General features: G+C 41.5%; 1 protein-coding gene and 2 pseudogenes across 1 annotated transcript; 1 reads left to right on the forward strand and 2 right to left on the reverse strand.

The window, feature by feature from the left end:
• On the reverse strand, window positions 1-18,445 carry LOC139464471 (calpain-A-like). The gene is made up of 12 exons (XM_071246000.1): window positions 18,377-18,445; window positions 12,614-12,925; window positions 9,740-9,871; window positions 8,945-9,141; window positions 7,875-8,058; window positions 6,636-6,701; window positions 5,017-5,105; window positions 4,337-4,500; window positions 3,459-3,566; window positions 2,368-2,462; window positions 783-994; window positions 1-221 (listed from the first exon to the last, which is right to left on the reverse strand). The coding sequence occupies exons 2-12, from the start codon at window positions 12,911-12,913 to the stop codon at window positions 176-178; spliced, it is 1,593 nt and encodes a 530-aa protein (XP_071102101.1). The 5' UTR covers window positions 12,914-12,925; window positions 18,377-18,445; the 3' UTR covers window positions 1-175.
• Window positions 18,446-19,123: 678 nt separating this feature from the next.
• Window positions 19,124-20,151, reverse strand: LOC139464472 (uncharacterized; annotated as a pseudogene).
• A 1,149-nt stretch (window positions 20,152-21,300) lies between these two features.
• On the forward strand, window positions 21,301-22,596 carry LOC139464473 (uncharacterized; annotated as a pseudogene).
• Window positions 22,597-23,200: the final 604 nt, after the last annotated feature.

Raw genomic sequence — 23,200 nt, forward strand, 5'->3', positions numbered from 1 at the left:
CCTGCTATTTTCTGTACAAATGAGTACTTAACACCTTGCTGTTCATCCTAAAATAGGTAAAGAACAGCTTTATCAGCCCTGTCCGGGTCTTTCATATGGTCCTGAGATTGTTCCTCCTCGTGTTCTCCATCCGCAGCATCCTGACAGCAGATGCTCTGCTGATGTTGGCGCAGCATCAATACCTAGAAAGGGGCATGATTGGTTTCTGTCTTGGTACTCTCCTGTTGACAGAAGAGAGAAATAATTAATACACGTGCAATAGGTGATAAACGTGAAATAATTAATGCACGTGGCATAAGTAATACACTTGAAATAAGTAATAAACGTGACACAAGTACCACACGAGAAATAAGTAATAAACATGAAATAAGTAATAAATTAAACATGAAATAATTAATACACGTGACATAATCAATACACGTGACATAAGTAATACATGAGAAATAAGCCATAAACATGAAATAAGTAATACACGAGAAATAAGTAATAAACATGAAATAAGTAATACTGTAACTTAAACATGAAATAATTAATACACGTGACATAAGTAACAAATGAGAAATAAGTCATAAACATGAAATAAGTAATACACGAGAAATAAGTAATAAACATGAAAAAAGTAATACACGTGAAATAAGTAATACACGTGAAATAAGTAATACACGAGAAATAAGTAATAAACATGAAATAAGTAATACACGTGACATAAGTAATACATGAGAAATAAGTAATACACGAGACATAAGTAATACACGGCGGTACACAAGCCGCCAAGCAGTTACCTGCAGTAATACACCGGGCATGAGGAGAAGACCCTGAGGAGGAATTCTTTGTTGACGCCACTCTGGTAGGTGGAGGGGATGACGATGTATCGGCCTGGCTTCACCCTGTACCGGAACACGCACTGCAGGCGTGGGTAGTAGCAGTCCTTGGCTTCAGTGTCCCTCATCTTGGCCACGTAGAACATCCTCGACCTTTCACTGCCCCTCGTCACCTGGTGTAAATAAAAGCCACAAAAACAATTTCCATAATCATGAGTGAGTGAGTGAGTATGGTTTTACGCCGCTTTTAGCAATATTCCAGCAATATCACGGCGGGGGGACACCAGAAATGGGCTTCACACATTGTACCCATGTCGGGAATCGAACCCGGGTCTTCAGCGTGACGAGCGAAGGCTTTAACCACTAGGCTACCCGACCGCCCCCCATAATTATGAGAAATCGCTACTAAAAGAAGAGTCCATTGTACGATTCCGACAGTAACAAAAACATGTATTTATGAAACACTATCACATAGTGATGTACCAGGTGTTCGCGAAAAAGTGACAGTGCCCCGCTCCACCGGCGGCACCCGTCACAAACACATGCAAAGGCATGTCAATGGTTCAACCGATGCATGTAAAACAAGTCAAAATAGAGTTCTGCTTCATTTTTGTCACTGATGCGTATGGCCATGTGTCCGTGATTCATATCATCTACATGTATAAAGTGGTTTTCAAACATACACTTAAGAATTGACTTTGACCTTGTGCGAATTCTTTGGAGTAGAAACCTTGGTATAATGAGGGCCAAAGTGTATGAATGTCGGATGTAGTGACCTCCCTCGATAAGTCAGTCACAGTGCGTCACAGTGCGTCAGTTTACATCAAGTGCAGGACGTCAAAATGGCCGACACGATCAACGTGACGGGGAGATTGCAGAAGTTGAAATGATCAAATGGCTGTTCATAGAATGATAATTATCATTCAAATAGATATAGAGGTTAATTCATAGATTGCTATAGACTGTACTGTCAGTTTAGGGGGGCACGGGTGGCCCAGTCGTCTAAGGCGCCGCGATTCGCTGTGCAGAGTTGCGTCCCTTGGGCACGCCAGAAACCTATGATTGTGGGTTCGAATCCCGATTATGTTTCTAGGTTTGTCAGCACCATACCCGCGCTCGTGGGTTTCACTTCGGGCTTTCCTCCCACAATAAGCAGACACGCCGTGATATAACTGGAATAAACTTAAAAGCGACGTTAAACCAAACTCACTCACTGTCAGTTTAGGCACGGATCGAGTCGATAGTTTCGGTGTACATTTTGTGGAGTTGTTCACTAGGTCGGGTCGTAGGAAGGACATTCGTGCATGGGCATGCAGTCAAACTCTCTGACTTATCCAATGTATAATAGAACTCTGACTTCAAGATTAAAGGGTCTAAATTATCAGAAACGACACTTCTGTATCTACATGTACGTCCGCTGGGGAATTCCCAGGGGTTCCACAGAAATGTGGAAGTAGTCCGTCAGTGTTTACGTCATTTCAAGATTACAGTCTCGTGAAAAACGTATGAACGTCAAAAGTGTCATGTGACCGTCTTTCCAACTCACCTTGTACAAGTCACAACGTATAGCGTCATAGTCTAGATGATGAGCTTTCTGTATTATTTGCACAACGACAGGAACATATCCTTCATCTGTTACCCCTGACAACGAAAGTTCATGTTTCAAGCACACTGATCAAACATCGGCAAATACCAAACGAGCTTTGTGGAAACGAGTCTCTGAATGATGTATTAACACTGTGCGTATTTGGCCTGGAGATGCTATAATTTCAGAATTAATGTACGGGGAACTGATCACACGTATCTATGAGTTTCGAGTACATACATATTATTCATATTACCCATTGCCATTTTTGTTTTTTAAAAAAACCACGAAGAAAATGCTACTAAACGTCAAACTAAGTGCAACTCTTTTAGCGTCTCGTTTGTTTGTTGTAAAACGCCGCACTCCAGCTGAATAAAGGCGGCCTGTAAATAATTGAGTCAGGACCAGACAGTCCAATGATTCATTTGGTGACCAATGATAACACGAAATCAACCAGGTCATCAAGCCTGACCATCCGATACATTGGTCGCCTATTACCACAAGCTTTGTTTTCAGTGAGGAGCAGAACAAACGATAGCCCAATACCTTATGTTCTGTGACCAATTCACAAGGAGGACGTCATATTGCTTGAACTGACCCATGTATTTCTAAAAAAATATGACATTGTTTCTGAAGTATGTAACAAAACCTAAACACAATTAATGTTAATAAGACGAAGTATATTTTTTCAGTACAGACAAGCGAGTCTGTAAAGTAAAGTGAGAATAAAACTACTGTAAAGTTTATACAGCATTCAGCTTGTACTTACATGGTCTAATGCAGCTGCATAGATGTATCGACACAAGTGTTTACTGCTAATTCACCTTGGTTTTATGTCCAGTACATACGGGTTTAAATACAGTGTAACGATAGGTAGTTTCAGACCCCTGACGATCCGGGTTCGAATTGGTCATAGAGGCGACTATGCTTGTCGTAAGAGGCAACTAAATGATCGGGCTGTCAGACTCGCTGACTGTGTATGTTCTGCAGTTTATGTTTCTGGATCCATCATTAATATCATTACACCATTCCATCTTTAAAATTACACCTACCTTCTATAGGAACTGTAAAAGCAAACCGCGGATTTCTGACACGATCCCTCAGAGTGCCCCCTTGACCCACCCCTCCTCGCCACTCCCCAAATATCCTCAGTACATGATCTGTAAAGTAACAAACATGTCCGAGAAACATACAGTAAACTACGGTTATAACGAACTCAAAGGGACTACTACTTTAGTTCGTTATAATCGTAGTTCGTTATACGCATATACACAGCATAACCACAGCAAATAGTCGGGACTAAAAAGTGAGTTCGTTATATCCGTCACTTCGTTATAAGCGTGTTCGTTATAACCGTAGTTTACCTTAAACCATGACTTATGTAAACTGCCCGGCAAAAATAACTAAATATGAAACAAACACGGTTATTCGATGGTTTGTTGTTCGATTTTTGTTTTACGCCGCATTCAGCAATATTCCAGCTATATGACGGCTGTCTGTAAAAAAGCGTGCCTGGACAAGACAATCCAGTGATTAATATCATGAGCATCGATCCACACAAATGGGATCGATGACATTCATAGTTTTGTAGTTTGTTTTGGTCCTAACGTTCGAGTGTTTCGGCGACTGTTTCTGCCTTGTAACGTTTTCATAACGTTTGGGTCATGTCCAGCTTTCAAGTGTACACTTTCGTTTGCCCTGCAGTTTATACATAAGCAATATAACGTACCAACAGGACTCGTAAACGGCGTATTAGCTTATAGGTAATACTAGATTTGTTTTGTATCATGATTAACGATAGTTTGTTACTGGAGAGTAGACTACCATTCACTTAATCATTTGTCATATTGCAAGCACTGCGTCACCATTGCATACATGAATGGGGTTTTATCAAGAATATTCTTAATTACCTACAATATAAATTACTCACTGAGGCCATCTGACTTTCCGTCAATGTCAAAGTCTGGAGTTAGCGAGCAAATGGTAGTTTGAGCAAAATAATGGAGAAAGTCTTCCAAGCTTATCCAGAACTCTCCGTCATTTTTGTTTCTTCGTATTAGGTTTCCGTCGGACACGTCCCCCCACTCATTGCTCCTGGAAAACAATTTATAAAGGTAACTTGTAGTCTTGCGGCTGAAAAACTAGTTCCACAAAATTTAAAACCTCAACACAAGAGAATATCACTTATCCGCCGAAACAGATTCCATTGGGTGGAAATTACATGAATGGATAACTTAAAACCAGCCACCACTCATTACTAAAACCATCCTTCTGAGAACAAAATGTTACATCTCCATATATGTGTGTTTGTTTGTTGTTTAACGCCGCACTCAGCGATATTCCAACTATATGACGGCGACCTCTCGATAATCGAGTCTGGACCAGACAATCCTGTGATTGACATCATGATCATCTACCCACGCAATTGGGGTACGATGACATGCATCAACTAAGTCAGCGAGCCTGACCACCCGATCCCGTTTGTCACCAAGTATACATCGTATGAAGCATTAGTCGCCTCTTACAACAAGCATAGTCGAAGCATCTCTTTAATATTTGTACCTCACACTTGAAGGTGATGAACTTAAAAAAGATAATAGAATCACTAACTTGTCGCTCCACTTTCCCTGCCATTCGTTTGTCCCATGTGGGTTACGTATCCTCACCAAGGGGACTTTCTCGCCGTCACGTTTCGTCACCTTTGAACATATGTTGCAGTAGCAAAATCAGGACGAGGTACACACGCCTAACACAAAGCATCTTTCCGAGGCAAGGGAGTTAACTGACTATAAAAGTCCAGTTTCCACCCTTGCCGAACTAGGCTGCAATTATGGAGTGACAGTTTAGCTGGACTAACGAGTCTATGCATAGTCCAATCAAAATCGCGTAACGAACAAGACATCCGGTTCATTAACAACATGGATTTCAACGTGCAGATTTCGGTCGACTGCAGGATTTGCAAAGCATGTGTACCGCCAGCTGAGCGTCGACAGATATTTTACAAATTCCTTCAAGCTTTTAATAAAGGTGCTCGCGTGATTTGATGCACTTTATAGGGTAAGGCCCGTTTTATTATAATATAGATCTTAATTATCGAGCAGATCGTCTTGACTGGGCGCCGTCATTTTGTTAGAAGCAAATGCAAGTGATATGAGAGATGGAATCTGATTGGACAATAGGAGGGACATAGAAGGAACGTAACTCGTAATAGCCTGTAGGGGCGCTACGATCGGGCCTGGAAATTCCAGTCTAGTTCGGCAAGGGTGGAAACTGGACTTCTATAGACAGTTAACGCCCTTGCCTCGGGAAGATGGACACAAAGGTACGTGCTGCCATACTTCATCCAGACCGATGCCCCGATAACCTCGGATACCACTGGCAGGAATCCATCTTGGAATTAGTATTGTGCACTTGACTATCACATCACACAACACACTGGTGGCAGTCGTGAATCGTATATAACTTTTCAAGTTGTGATCGTTCACTTTGTATTCATATTAAAGTGTTCAACTTATTTCTTATTTCTCTTCAGTAAAGAATTAACAACCCAATGGACGCCATTTTATACATCTGGCGTTGCTCGGTTTACAATGATTTCATACAATATCTGCAGCAGAGTAGGTCGACTGGACCAGAATGTGTGGACCCAGCTATATGACGACTTAAGTCCAGCAACTAATCATCCATCTGAGGACAAAATATTACGTCTCCATTTATGTTTGTTTGTTTCTGGACCAGACAATGCAGTGATTGACATCATGAGCATCGATCCACGCAGTTGGAATACGAAGACATGCATCAACCAAGTCAGCCAGTCTGACCACCCAATCCTGTTAATCGCCTCTTACGACAGGCATAGTCGCCTTTTACGGCAAGAATGGATTGCTAGAGACATATTCTACCCCGGATCATCACTGGTCTAAATAGTCACATTTGATTCCCGACATGAGTACAATGTGTGAAGACCATTTCTGGTGTCCCCCGCCGTGATATTGCCTGAATATTACTAAAAGCGGCGTAAAACCATACTCACTCACTCACTCACTCACTCACTCAATAGTCACAAAAGTCAGGAACAACCAGATATCTACCCATGATGACCACTAAGGTACCCCAGGGCCTTAAGGATGACATTGAAGAAAGGTATACTCCAATTATGCAAATGAAATAAATGTGCTTTTTCTCATATAATTTACCGTTATTATTAACGAAAATTCTTTAAACTTTACCATATAGGCTCCTGTCAAGGAATAGGCATGTCCTCCAACCAGGCCTATCTCGCCATCGAATTCGGGCTGAAATAACAAGGTTTTTTTCAATACCATACAAAACTACAGCAATAAATGACAGAGATAACAGATAAGAGACAAAGGATTTCAGCTCACAATTGTAACCTGTGGTCTGTTTACAGGACGCCGTCGCACGGTGGGAGTGCTGCTATGCGTGCGGCGTCAAGCAACAAACAAACATTTTTTTTATGCAAATAATATGAGTGGCGATGCTACCAGTAAGGGCATGGCAGTCTGACCTGGTGTCCTTACTGATTTTCAGTGATCCATTTATGCACTTTTCACCTTTTAGTGAAATGATCGAGACTTTAATTCTCTGACGTTGACGCGCTATCGTAGGTCCAATGGTTACCAAAGATTACTTTTTGTTGCTTAACGACGCAGTCAGCAAATGTACATCACGAATAATTACAATACATCCTACGAGGTAATGGTCATCTATAAGAGGGTTATTTGTTTCTACCCATCAATTAGGCTATGTATGCCATATGTATGCCCCTATCGCGATATACCTGACAAACATTGGTTCCTGGGGACTCTAACCCGGAGTCCCTACAGCGTTCTAGTCAAAGGGAACTACAGATTGTATTTGTTTGTCGGTTGGTTTTTTGTTGAACGGCGCACTCAGCAATATTCCTGCTAGATGACGGCGGTCTGTAAATAATTGAGTCTGGACCTAATAATCCAGTGATTGATATTATGAGCATCGATCCACGCAATTGGGATACGATGACATGCATCGACCAAGTCAGTGAGCCTGACCAACCATTCCCGTTCGTCGCCTCTTACGACAAGCATAGTCGCCTTTTACGACAAGCATGGGTTGCTTAAGACCTATTCTACCCCGGGTCTTCGCGGGTCTCATATTGTAACTCTATGATGGAGTGAGCGAGTGAGTTAGGTTAAACGCCGCTTGCAACATTACTTCATCACGGCATGTCAGTTCGATACGCAGGAGAGGAGAGAAGGGATGGTCTTAGACGAGCACCAGAATTGTGCTGACAGACCTACAAACATAATGAGGGCGAACTTGGATTCGAACCCATGGTCTGACGTTCCTAAGCGAACACCGCCGATACAGCGCCTTGGATCACTCGGCACCTTATAACACCTTATAACACCTTATAACGATATAACAGACTTAGAAATTGTGACGTTAACTGTTATAAGGATACTTACAGGAACCGCACAAGTGACCAAAGCCCCGGTATGAAGGGCGTTCCTGAGACGACGGAACAGCTGGTCAGGATCGGGATCATCGTAGTCAAAGCTGACTTTCTCTGCCACGCCCCCTGTCAGGGTGAGGTAGGCGTCACTGGGGTAGCCACCCTCGTCGCTCACAACGTTGTAGGAACCATGAAGCCTAAGAGGCAGATATGAATTCAGTGGCACAATTGCAGATGCAGATGGTATGTTGAAAAACATCATCTTTAATCCCACACCCTACCATGACCCAATGACTGTTTCGTATTTGTGTTTATTACCCATGGGTATTGTAATAACCGAGTTCATTAAACTCGTATATGCGCGAGTGCAAATATCACTTCACGTTCACTAATGCATTGATTACGTCATCCGGATTTCATTGTTGACCTGATTCGAATCTTATTGTGATGTAAGTTCAGAATGACGTCACACTTTTAATGACGTCATTGCTGTAGATAATTGGCGTCATTAGACTGGTGATTTTTTTAATTGATTTTTTTTTTTTTCGGGGGGGGGGGGGGGGATCGTTATTAGTACATTTGTATAATGGCGGAGATAAAATTAGAAATTATGGGTAATAGACCCTTTATTACACTCGCATGTGTGCCATACTGATTTCGCGAAACTCGTGTAAGAATTCGTTTGATTACTCTCGCTCTCGCTCGGGAAATACAAGAATTCTCACATTTGTTTGATACACTTGCTCGTATAATAATCTCTATGAATTATGTAATAAGTATCAAATAGACCCTTTGCTTAATGTTCAAACGTCTGTGTTTGTTGTTCGGCCGCTGCAGTCAGAAATATTCAAACTATACCAATGCTTCTTGTTTGGGACAGAAACCCAGAGATTGTCATTATAAGCTGTTTGTTTAAGAGTACACATCAACCAAGTCACTGAATCTGACCACTGGATCCATTTGAGTTGCCTCTCCGACAAACAACAAAGAGTACTGGGGACCAATTCGAACCCGCGTCCCCGTCGGGAAACATGAAGTATTTAGTGCAAATTAGACAATTAACAATGTCCGGGCATTGGTTACCTCGCCAGTGACTTCTCCAGTAGGGAGACCCACATTTCGTTGGTGTCCGTCCCAGAGAGTGCTCCGTACAACTGCCTAGTGCCGGCAAACACGGGGAGATAGTCGTCCATGTACACGTCTTCCCACTCCCCAAACTTCCACAGTCGGCAGTGACAGATCCCGTCAGTTTTAGGTGTGTATGAATCCTCATTAATCACCTGCAACGGGAATAATTTAATTAGATGAACTACTGTCATAGAAGTGTCTCGATAATTAAATGTATGACTGACTCATTACCACACCATTTTTGTCATCTGGTTGTCCAAGTACATGTAACAGGTCATTTGAATTATTCAAACTACAATGTCACGAAGGACGTCCCTAGTATGGTGGCCTAAGTTTGCCCATTTTTATATTTCATTGTTGAATGGTTATTTATTCTTTTAAAATGTTCTCAACTAGTTTTTTTAAATCGAAACTATGATACTCTAGTTATTATACATCACTGACAGGTTTTTATCAGTCGAAATATATTTATTGGCTAAGTTCTCGTCACGATATGGCTGAAATATTGCCGATGTGACGTTAACTTTTAATTCACTCGCCCACTCCTTCACGAAGGGCATCCAGGACGCCACCCTGCACACCCTGATCTGCGAATAAATAAAAGAAACCCAGATCGCACAGAACACCCGGACGAGCTGGAACATCCGAACCCCTGACAATGTTTTGGACCACATTTTAGGGAATAAGTCGGCGTAGCAATACGTGTACACTATAACGTGTTGTATCAAATGACACGTTGTGATATGCTACCTTCCTACAGAGGTCCGGTTTGTCACCGAGGTTCGCCATCATTGACAAGAACCAACATGTTCCAAAGCTCCGTTGTTTGATGTCAAATCTTGAAGTCCCATCAGCAAAGAGTACAGGATTACGAACGATTTCCTGTTAAAAATGAAAAATAACAGAATTAAGAAGAGAATAGTGATGCGGGGCATAACAATCCAGCCGCATCCATGCATCTGAGTAATTCTAATGCTGATACATGTTTGAAACACAGTAAAAAAAAGACCCCACTGCACTTTTCAGAAGGTTTATAACACTCGACCTTCATATTTGAGGTCTACGTCGGTGGAAAGTGTAGGTGAAGTGCATTGGTCAAAATCACCCAACAGCATAAGAAGCGTCTTAGTTGTGTGAAGTCACTATAGCTTGATATTTGTGCAAGTCTTCATTAATCAATATAGCAAGATTCGAAAGCTACACTCATGTAATAAAACCTACTCGCGTTTAGACTTAAGCCCAGTTCTCACAATATGAGGGGACACGGGTGGCCCAGTCGTCTAAGGCGCAGCGATTCGCTGTGCAGAGTTGTGTCCCTTGGGCATGCCAGAAACCTATGATTGTGGGTTCGAATCCTTGTTCGCCCCGATTATGTTTCTAGGTTTGTCGGCACCATACCCGTGTTCGTGGGTTTCACCGAAGTGGTAAACGTCTGAGACCTGCATCACTTCGGGCTTTCCTCCCACATTAAGCTGACACGCTGTGATGTAACTGGAATAATGTTAAAAGCAGCGTTAAACCCAACTCACCCTCACCCTCACCCTCACCCTCACCCTCACCCACAATATGAATGTATACATTTTTTTTTTTCTCAGAGAAATACTGAAGGGCTATAACACTGACACTGGACACAAACCCTACTATCAATTTAACATTTCTGCTAAGGAAGAACAAACACTGGAACCTTGAAGGCAAAAGGCACACGTACACAAAAATTAAATATTGTTCCTGACGTGAACTCAACCTTCAAGTACAATATTTTGCCTTGGGTGCGAAAACTCTGGGACATAAATTATAAATATCATGAATAGTAGGAAAAATACCATAAATAGGTACACATAATAAGTATGAATAGGACAAGACATCTGTTCAGCACTGGACTGATGTTTATGCACAAGATAAAACATCTCACTGGTTATGCGTTGGAAGTTTACACAACCGTCTTACTTGCTGCCTGTAGACATCAAGTTGGAAACATACAAAAACTAGAAAATTAAAAAAGGCAAAAGGCATGTCTTTAACTGGTGACATGTGTCTACAAAGTTTATGCTCAAGCAAACCATGTCCTTGGTCAACCAACGGTAAATCTGAGACTCAACGCTGGGTCAACCAACGCAGAGAAGAGTAATCAGGATATACATTTAAAACAAATATTGAAAATAAACACCTTGATAGAAAACAACAACTCCTCTGATAAACGCTGGGGGAAAAGTACCGAAATGAACAAAACTATGGTGCTTATTCGAGGAGTGTTGCTCTAAAAGAGGAAGGCCTTAATGCGATGCATCATCACTCTCTATGTGGCTTAACGGTAGAGAGTGTCATCATGACAGGAGAGACAGAGAGTAGGAGAGAGAAACATATCAAAGTGACGCACACCGCATCGTTTGCATGACAATAGTCAATCTGTTAGTGTTGATATCAGGCGTATAATGTTACGGGACACATTAAAACAATACATTTCAACATTAAACAATAATACAAAATCCTAGACGATGATACTTCCACACGTGTATTGTATTGTAATAGAAATACAACTTGTATACGGTTGTACAACATTTCAGGAAAGTTAACTACCCATTATTTCTTCAACAGACACTGAAGCTAATGTACATTGTTTTAGCAAGAAGCGACTGTAAGCAACAAGTATTTTATTGTTGCGGCGAAACATTTTTATATATATGTGCTGGAATTCAAGGCATCTTTGATTATATATTTGATGTTGTAAATTGACATTAATATGACACATTTCATGATAAACCAAAACACTTTGAACAAAGTGAAAAAAACATGCATTTCCCATAAGTTCCATAGTCCAATATAATCGTCATAAATAATAACGCTGCCTTCTAAGTCCACGTTTGTTTATTCTCTTGTGAAATAAAACACGATAAAAGATGGTACTGGTCGTTACCCTGTCTGGGTAGAAAAATAAAGGTAGAAATCATCGGAACTATTATAATGTATGAGAGTGGAGTGTTTTATATTTAAATTGCGGTATGGTATCACATCACGGTGCGCTAGAACTATAAACAAGGACAAGTCCTGGCCATTACACGCAGACACACACACAAACACACACACACACACACACACACACACACACACACACACAATCCCCATTTCATGTAACCTAACCTTCTTATCTTCTGGGCTCACAAGAAGATATTTATACGAAAGTGCATTAGTTTCAAATACATCTCAGATGTAGACATTACACGCTTGAGCTCGACAGAAAGTGAAAGTTACATTTTAGAAAGTCGAAATCATACTTCTTGCAGATATATTGTTTACACTCTGAATCTATATGCATAGATCTAAAGATGAAAAAGTGAGGCGGAAAATGTGATTGTAAAACGGGTTATTTTCAACACCCAAACCCATGCCTGCCTAAATAATATCGACAAAACCCTTTCCACATTCATAAGATGTCTCTGCTAAAAGTCGATTTTATGATTCCCACTATATCATGAGCATGTGTTTATGAAACCCCATCAAATAGTGATGACACCTGTTGTTCGCGAAAAGGTGAGCGCATCCTTTCCTACAGGAGACACCCGTCACAAACACATGTAAGGGCGAGTCAAGACTACAATGATAGCCTAATAAGTATGGTATTATTACATGCGGTCTCTTCCAATCCAGTCGTTGCTTTGCGTATTCTTTTATTGCTATTGGGAGAGTAAATTCTTCGTCTGTCCACATCTGTCCAGGGGGAACTTCTGGACGGTTCGGCCTGTGGTCAATTAACCTCGATGACGTTCTGAAGTCCACCGTGTAGTGCTTCAAGTTCGAGCTCTCAGGGTCGTCTGTATACTGCTCTTTTGGGACCTGGTCAAAGTCGTCCTCCCAAGCGCCGTCGTTGTTGATGTCGTGGAAGCCATACTGGACATCGCCGTCGTACGTTGAGGAGGTACACCCCATCGTGTGTTGTAACTTCAAATGTAAATATAAATTGTCAATGCAAGGCGAAAAAACAGCCTAGATTGTTTGCCATTTGGCGTAAAGGGCAAAATAGTTGTGGAAATTATACGAATGGACCACTGAGAATCAGTGAAGACACCATGTGTTAATTGAAAGAATGATACCAAACTGTCTCATACACATTACAATTAAAAAAATCTTTAGTTGTGGTTTTGTTGCTTAACGCCGCACATAGCAGTATTCGAGCTAATGACGACGGCCTGTAATTACTGTGCGAAACTACCCACACCGCTGTGGTAAGACGATACACCATCAACCAGGTCACCGAGCCCTGACACCCGATCGGTTTAGTCGCCTCTTACTACCAGCTGAGGTGGCTGGGGACCAGGGCCCACTTGCACAAAGCGATCTTAGCGCTGCGACTGTTGTAAGCCTATGTTAAAGCATGGGAGTTATGATCATCTTAGCGCTGAGATCGCCTTGTGCAAGTGGGCCCTGTTCTAACCCGGAATCCCCAGGCTGCTGCATGTAGAACATATGGAGTCCAACCTCCCGATTCCTACCTACAGGTTCTACTACACCAAATCAGAACTGGTTGTGACAGTGCGGTTTTCGTAGGGCCTTCAGTGCAGATCAAGAGACATCTGCAGGCTGTGATTGGATGATATTGTGTAAGATTTTTATGTCTTTTAAATGTACATCCATCCAGCAATTAAAACTGCCCATATTTTTCAATATTTGGTGCTGACTTTTTTAACAAGATGACTTGTGCTTTATGTGAGCACAGATATTTTCAAGTAGGCGACATTTGGTGCGGAACTGGGGTTGGTGTGTTCAGCTTCCTGTACTCGGAAAAGGAGCTGACTAACCTAGCCAAAATTTGTGTTTTTATTGCAGCTTTAAGGCCAGACTGTGCATATATGTAAATGTAATGGCTGTTGAATGCCTAGTTATTTTTTTAAAAAAATATAACGTTACTATAGAAGTCTATGGGAAAACATTTGGTTGTGTGTAACCTAAACTCGCCCTCACATACACGGACTGCTGGGAGTCGGATCGCCTGTCTACAAAGGGCGACTGTTGTGGAACCTATGGGGCCTTGATGTACCATGCGGCACACTGACTTTTGTACGTCATCATTCACGCGATGACGTCAACTTGGCTCTTTAGCCGGAACAGTTTGCTTTTGGCGGCTTGTATCCTAGACTTGTCTCTCGGTCAGCAAGGCTTTAGTTAGTCTCAGATGGTTCAGTCACGTCACTATTAATTAAGCATTTCATTGCTTTACACGCTAACTCTTGGAATAGCAGTACAGAAGTCACTCATTATTTCCTCATCATCATCATCCATTGTGCGTACTCGACTGTACTAATTCACACACTAAGACCACCATAGTAAATATTAGAGAACTAATAACGAAACTTACGGTAGAGGGGCATGTTAATTGCTTCAGCAATACTGCCAAAAAGCTGAGAAAGGGGCATGTCACTATAAACTACTATGACAATACTGTCGTAAAGAAGATGCATGGACATGTTAACTTCTTAAACAACAAAGTCGTAAAGAAGATGTATGGACATGTTACCTTCTTCAACAACACTGTCGTAAAGAAGATGGGGGACATGTTAACTTCTTCAACAACACTGTCGTAAAGAAGATGTATGGACATGTTAACTTCTTCAACAACACTGTCGTAAAGCAGATGCATGGACATGTTAACTTCTTCAACAACACTGTTGTAAAGAAGATGTATGGACATGTTAACTTCTTCAACAACACTGTCGTACAGCAGATGGGGGACATGTTAACTTCTTCAACAACACTGTTGTAAAGAAGATGTATGGACATGTTAACTTCTTCAACAACACTGTCGTACAGCAGATGGGGGACATGTTAACTTCTTCAACAACACTGTTGTAAAGAAGATGTATGGACATGTTAAGTTCTTCAACAACACTGTCATAAAGAAGATGTATGGACATGTTAACTTCTTCAACAACACTGTCGTAAAGAAGATGGGGGACATGTTAACTTCTTCAACAACACTGTCGTAAAGCAGATTCATGGACATGTTAACTTCTTCAACAACACTGTTGTAAAGAAGATGCATGGACATGTTAACTTCTTGAACAACAGTGTCGTAAAGCAGATGCATGGACATGTTAACTTCTTCAACAACACTGTCGTAAAGCAGAAGCATGGACATGTTAACTTCTTCAACAACACTGTCGTAAAGCAGAAGCATGGACATGTTAACTTCTTGAACAACACTGTCGTAAAGCAGAAGCATGGACATGTTAACTTCTTCAACAACACTGTCGTAAAGAAGATGTATGGACATGTTAACTTCTTCAACAACCCTCTCGTAAAGCAGATGGGGGAGCATAAACAGTGAACGCAGATACAATACTCCTCCCACGACACTGATATCGTCCCTATAACGTCCATTTGGGTGCACTAAACATACAACCGGGTGCACAGAACATACGTTCAAGCGTAAACCGTAAACGAAATTCGTTGTTAACGTATTGTTGCTATACATAATTATAATTTCAGACCTCACAGAAAAGTAGGTGGCACAAATAGCCCGGGGATTAACAATTTTCGCCTTCGTTTCTGGGTGATTTCAGGCTTCAATTCAAGACGAAGGTTGATGAATCATGCCTTACAATATCTTTTTAATCAATTTAGGATCAACGCTGACGCTGTTATCTCGCGTGTTAGCAAGTTGTTATGCGTGTCGCTACAGGCCTGTCTGTGACAATTACAACTTCTTACAAATGATCACATCGAGAACGTTCCTTATGTCGATGGGTGCACATCACGAAAAGGTAAAGGAGCCAGCGGCGATGTCACAGCATTATCAATGGAGTCATAAGATCGTGACACTCGGCTGCCGTGGCATAATAGTTGGCGACAGACTCAGTAGATCAGTCCTGTACACTGACAGTACATCAGTCTTGTACATGGTCAGTACATCAGTCCTATACATGGTCAGTACATCAGTCCTATACATGGTCAGTATATCAGTCCTATACATGGTCAGTACATCAGTCTTGTACATGGTCAGTACATCAGTCTTGTACATGGTCAGTACATCAGTCCTGTACACGGTCAGTACATCAGTCCTGTACACGGTCAGTACATCAGTCCTGTACATGGTCAGTACATCAGTACTGTACATGGTCAGTACATCAGTCTTGTACATGGTCAGTACATCAGTCCTATACATTGTCTGTACATCAGTCCTATACATGGTCAGTACATCAGTCCTATACATGGTCAGTACATCAGTCTTGTACATGGTCAGAAGATCAGTCTTGTACATGGTCAGTACATCTGTCCTATACATGGTCAGAAGATCAGTCTTGTACATGGTCAGTACATCAGTCCTGTACATGGTCAGTACATCAGTACTGTACATGGTCAGTACATCAGTCTTGTACATGGTCAGTACATCAGTCATGTACATGGTCAGTACATCATTCCTATACATGGTCAGTACATCAGTCCTACACATGGTCAGTACATCAGTCCTATACATGGTCAGTACATCAGTCTTGTACATGGTCAGTACATCAGTCCTATACATGGTCAGTACATCAGTCCTATACATGGTCAGTAGATCAGTCCTACACATGGTCAGTACATCAGTCCTATACATGGTCAGTACATCAGTCTTGTACATGGTCAGTAGATCAGTCCTATACATGGTCAGTACATCAGTCCTATACATGGTCAGTACATCAGTCATGTACATGGTCAGTAGATCAGTCCTATACATGGTCAGTACATCAGTCCTATACATGGTCAGTACATCTGTCCTATACATGGTCAGTACATCAGTCATGTACATGGTCAGTACATCAGTCCTATACATTGTCTGTACATCAGTCCTATACATGATCAGTACATCAGTCCTATACATGGTCAGTACATCAGTCTTGTACATGGTCAGAAGATCAGTCTTGTACATGGTCAGTACATCAGTCTTGTACATGGTCAGTACATCAGTCTTGTACATAGGCAGTACATCAGTCCTATACATTGTCTGTACATCAGTCCTATACATGGTCAGTACATCAGTCCTATATATGGTCAGTAGATCAGTCCTACACATGGTCAGTACATCAGTCATGTACATGGTCAGTACATCAGTCCTATACATGGTCAGTACATCAGTCTTGTACTTGGTCAGTACATCAGTCCTATACATGGTCAGTACATCAGTCCTATACATGATCAGTACATCAGTCCTATACATGGTCAGTACATCAGTCTTGTACATGGTCAGAAGATCAGTCTTGTACATGGTCAGTACATCAGTCTTGTACATGGTCAGTACATCAGTCTTGTACATAGTCAGTACATCAGTCCTATACATTGTCTGTACATCAGTCCTATACATGGTCAGTACATCAGTCCTATACATGGTCAGTACATCAGTCATGTACATGGTCAGTACATCAGTCGTATACATGGTCAGTACATCAGTCCTATACATGGTCAGTACATCAGTCCTATTCATGGTCAGTACATCAGTCCTATACATGGTCAGTACATCAGTCCTGTACATGGTCAGTACATCAGTACTGCACATGGTCAGTACATCAGTCTTGTACATGGTCAGTACATCAGTCCTATACATTGTCTGTACATCAGTCCTATACATGGTCAGTACATCAGTACTGTACATGGTCAGTACATCAGTCCTATACATGGTCAGTACATCAGTTCTAAACATGGTCAGTACATCAGTCATGTACATGGTCAGTACATCAGTCCTATACATGGTCAGTACATCAGTCCTATACATGGTCAGTTCATCAGTCCTGTACATGGTCGTATCCCAGTTGCGTAGATCGATGCTCTTGATGTCAATCACTGGATTGTCTGGTCCAAAATCCATTATTTACAGAACGCCGTCATATATCTGGAATATTGCTGAGTGCGGTGTTAAACAACAAACAAACACTACAGCAATAAATTACCTGAACCATTTTGGAAATTTTCCCAACATTTAAACCCAACCTCTACAATATGTGACTTTGAATATTACAAATCACTCTCATTTTGATTCCGTACAACATCTGACAGCAAATATGCGGACATGTACATTGTACATACCACTGTCGCCTATCAACATGAATTCACAGAATCTTCTCTCTGATCAGGTGCAACATGCTTGTGTCATAAGATATCTTGATATCAGTATACATCGTACTGATACCACCTAGTGTGTTCTGGATATTTAGGCTACACAGGGTTGCCAACCTGTTTCGTTTCCAGTCATTCAACACAGGTTGTACGGGGACAGAGTCATAATAAACGTACGCAATATATAGGTTAGTAATGGGCACATTGATTCCATGAACTATTTTAAAAATTGTACAGTTAGGCAACATTCTACATGACATGCAGTGCTGGTGGGTTTACAAAAGATAGCAAGGTGACGTTACCTACCTTGTAACGATATCACAGTCTGGGTAAGTTCGACCGGAAAATACGCTCTGGATACCCGGTTAATGTGCATTATTTTAAGGTGGATTTATGTTACCGTCTTATCGCTCTGTGCAAACAATACCACAACCTATGCATGTCAAGGCTACATATCCGCTTGACTGTCGAACCCCTATCACGTTAAATCAACGCGTTTTTAAAGGCCCGTCGTGTCGTCACGATTCTCGTAAGATGATTCTGTTCTCGAGGAAGACGATACACTGAGAGAGTTAAATTCAAAGTATCATAGGCAGTTTGGCAGGGTATATAGGTTTTAACAGGGAGTCTATATATTTTAACAGGGAGTGTATATACGTTTTATATATTCCCTTAATTAAGTAAGTTGATTATATCTATTTAAATAAACAAAGTGCTGCCAATACAAATTATAACAGTAGCTGGGGTATCAGTACCATGGCCAGCAGCACAGAGTCATGTGCGGGTTGCCAGAGAAGGTGGCCTCCCATTAGTTAGACGTCCCAATAATTAGACAGCTTATAACAACACTTTAAACGGTTGAGTGCACACTAATCCTTAATCCTCAGACTTTAAAATGGAATAGTCCAGATAAGATCTGACAAACAAAGCAAAGCAGATACTTTAATATTATACTTAACTTTTAATGACACTTTACATTTGATAAATTTTATACAGTTTGTAACAAAACTTTGTGACAGTTTTTGGTAATGTACACTATTCATTTAATAACTTTTACAGTTTATTTATCCCAGATGAAGCAAGTGTGCTAGGTAACAGAGGTCTGTTGAGTCGCTCTTGAACTTCTGTCTTCAGTTGTCGAAAAAGCCAGCCATAGGTTGTTGCTTGGCGATCTGACAAAAGGGCGAACACTAGAGGGAAGGTGTTGGGACCAACTCTGGCATGAATGATGTATACTTGATCCCATAAACCTGGACATGCTGTGAAGGTACCATCCACGTAAAGGGTGTCAGCTTCCTGGAGGGCTGGTATCTGTTCTGCAGAGGAGAAAACCAGCATCTTGTCATCGTCGCCGTCGCTGAACAGTAGAAAGGGACGTCCATCTGTTGTCTCTGACCATTTGTCTTCAATGTTTACTGCTGACCGCGACCTGGGTAACGCTGGAATGTAACGCCTGAACAAGAGCAAAGGAACAGTTACACATATGTTACATGAACTATTGATAATGATTTCATTAACTTGAAATGTTTCAGAGCGAAACAAGTTATGTGGGACCTTAAAAAAAAGGAAATTTTAACCAAGTCAAAAATACGGGATGATATTTACCTGTAAAGTGCACTTTTCACGCTCTGAAATGATGGCATCGCTGGCATGTTGGCTTCATCAACTGGAGTGACCTGCTCCTCGTACAATGCCTGCATCTGTGTGGTTTCTTCTCGCGCTCTTTTACGAAGATTGCTGACAAAGCTCACTCTGGTTTCATCTTCAGGCGGATGGTTATGTTCCCACTGATTGCAAAGAAAGTCACCGACAGTCGTTCATTTCCCATTGCACGTCTTGACGACACATGTCCAGTGTGTGCAGGTTTGCCTCTCGCGGTTTGTGTTGTAAATATTTCCATCTAATATCAACTGCTCACTTCCACGCCGAGAGGTGATGTACTCTACTTTCCTTAAACCAGCCATATCGATACTGATAAAGATACGTACCCCAAGATCATTTTTATTTGTTTGATGAGTAGATAATCTAAACTCAACTCCTTCAACTGATCATACGGTATGACAATTAAGCTACTCCATAGTTTACATAGTTAATCTCATGCTTATTGAATCTGTGCTGAGAGTAAGGTAATTTAGGTTAATTAAACGAAATTGTAACATATATACTCCCTAAACTGTGAGTCCCCTATCCCTACTCAGTACTTTAATCTAACTAGGACTGATCCATTACACCTGTAGGTATATTCCCTCTTTGCCTAAATAAACATGTCTAACAATTGGGACGTCTAACTAATGGGACGTCTAACTAATGGGATATAACCCCAGAGAATGGCCAGATGGCCACTGAAGCTTAACTTTGTGGATTAGGTGCGGGATACTGCAGGCTGACCATGTATGTAACGTAACAAAATACATTGCAGTCTGACAGTGAGGGTTAAAGATAGTACGCTCTCTGTGAGTGGGACTTGACCCTCGGACAGCGGCTAGGCAGGTTGGCCCTCTTACGCCTCAGAGATCCTGATTGGCCATACTACTATGTAGTTATATAGACATATTAAGATCACGAATAAACGTTGTGGACCCACAGACTGACTTGTGTGTTGTCATAAGTGAAATATCCGGTAGTGCACCAACGTCTACCTAGGATATATTGGTGGAGCTTCGATCCTCGGTACCTCAAACCCAATGCAACAAGATAAAGAAGTTAGTCAACACAAAGTGAATCGTTATTTCGTCTGGGGTCCACAACAATCACGACAACAACCAACAACCAGCATTCTGGTTCGTCTATCCTCAAGCTATTCTGTGCTCATCATTATTGTCCTCATTGTTCTTACTCGGAGACATTGTTACCATCCTAAAAGGCCAACCCCTTCAGCCGTCCCGGGGACCAGCAACTTTTCCAGGATACAACAGAAAAAGAACCCAGGATTCCTTGTTTCGTCACACCCCTCCCTCAACCATCAAGAGGTGATTTCGAAGACTGACATTTTCATCGACGACCACTGTGTTAACAACATCAGGTTCCACTTAACCAAGACATTTGTTTCATTCCGGTAATTCCTGTGTGTTTGTGCCAGCCACTATCTCAAAAGAAACAGTCCTCAAAGGCATTGTGATTTGCAGTGAATATTTGTTGTAATTAATGTGCTATAGCCCTTCATATTTGTGACTTTCGTAGGAACAGTTTTGGTAAGCATTATTTCATATATTGTATTACAATCATCAAGAATGACTTTTTATGCTCTGAAACCCCTCAATGCCCATGGACGTCTTCCCCTATCCTTCCCCGAAGTCTTGAGTCCTCCCATAGTATACCAGTCCTTACAGTCTAGAAATGGTTCAACCCAACAAGAAACTATTTTCACTCCCCGATGGGAAACCTTGTATGCAACCGGGTCACCACGACCTCGTTCACCACAGCCTCAACACCCCCAGGATCCACAACAAACTCCCCCATCTTACTTGCCTCCTCCATCAAAGTGTAGCCCCCTCTCCTCCCCACCCCCCTCCCAATCTGAAATACCTCAAACATGTCAGCTGACCAATCGCCCAAGACCCCACGCTGATAATCCTTCGTCCACTGATGATCGCACCTCTTTATTAAGACTCATTAACTGCTCCCGCCTCCCGCTCTCAATGTATGATGGCAAGGATTCCATTGCTGCTGTTTCATGGCTGAAACGCTTTGAAAACTTTGCTTCAGTACAAAAGTATTCTGAAGAAGACCAAACAAAAATATTCCCCCTTTATTTAACTGATCTCGCAGCTGAATGGTACGATGGTATCAACAATATTTCACTTATGTCTTGGTCTGAGTTGAGACAAGCCTTTTTACGGAGATATGCACCTTCCGCAGTAGGTCTTGTAACTCGACAAAATGATGTATTGGACAGAAAACAGAGGGAAGGTGAACCTTTCCGATCATTCCTCCAGTCCATAAGACATGAGGCAGAGCTTCTACAAAGAAATGAAGACATGTACATCAAAGATCTTATTCTCCGTAATGCTCTTCCCAATATCCGCATGTTCATCCTGACACGCCCCCTCACCTCCTTAGAACAGGTCACAGATAGTGCGGAGATAGCCGAGGCCATGTCAGGGTGGACTGACTCCAGATCTGATGAAACCATGACCGCTATAAATGAACTCACAGTTAAAGTCAATACTCTCCACACCCATCATGTCAATGCAATAGGATCAGATATTGGGCCAAAGAAAGAGAATTCATGTCAGTCAGGATCCATTCCATCACCATATCCCCAAGCACAACATGTGAACCACGGGTCTCAGTCCCCAACTCATCAACCCAGGTTATCACAATACCGACCTAGCATGTATAATCAAGGACCCCAATCTGTGCCCTTTAACGACTCCATGGGATTCCAATGTGAATATAACGCTCGTTCTCTTGACCAGTTCATGTGGTATCATCAAAACCTCTTGCTACGATGTCTTAGTATTGCTCATATTTTCACCACCCTCATTTTGACCATGTACCCTTTTGTAAACCTGGTGCTAACGAAACTCAACCCATACCTATCAACAGTCTATTAACGCTCATAGGATTTAATGTTCTTGTATTAAAGTGTACCCTTGGTGCGAGTGTGTGACAATGATATCGATTTGTTGAAGTTAATTACATCATTAAAAACAGTGTATTTTATGAAAGATGTCTGATTTTTTACGTAATATATGGATTATGACTGTGGAATAGTGCATCATTTTGTGAGTGTTCGAATATCATTATGTAATGTTCACATGTCTACTAGCCATTAACAGGTGTTCAGACGTATCATCTTTCATTATCTTTCATTTGGTGTTCCTAAGTAACTGCTCTTACCCATTACAGGCCCTTTGCTAGCGGGGGTTGGAAATGAGTAGTTACGATTATCTGTCCCTAAGTGATTCTTAATACATCATTGAAAATGAATGCATATATATTCCCTATGTGAGCTGTTGTCTATTTTTGTCAATCCTGTTTGAAGTATAAATGTGTGTTGAAAGTAGGTTTAGAATAGGCTTGTCTTATGTACTGTAAAGTGGAGAGAGAGAGAGAGAGAGAGAGAGAGAGAGATTGAAAGAGTAAGATAGCTGCTGATAGGATAAATGAACAAAGAGATGACAGAAT

The sequence above is a fragment of the Haliotis cracherodii genome, unplaced genomic scaffold (genome assembly GCF_022045235.1).
Source record: "Haliotis cracherodii isolate W230 unplaced genomic scaffold, xgHalCrac1.p SCAF_17, whole genome shotgun sequence".
Taxonomy (NCBI): Eukaryota; Metazoa; Mollusca; class Gastropoda; order Lepetellida; family Haliotidae; genus Haliotis; species Haliotis cracherodii.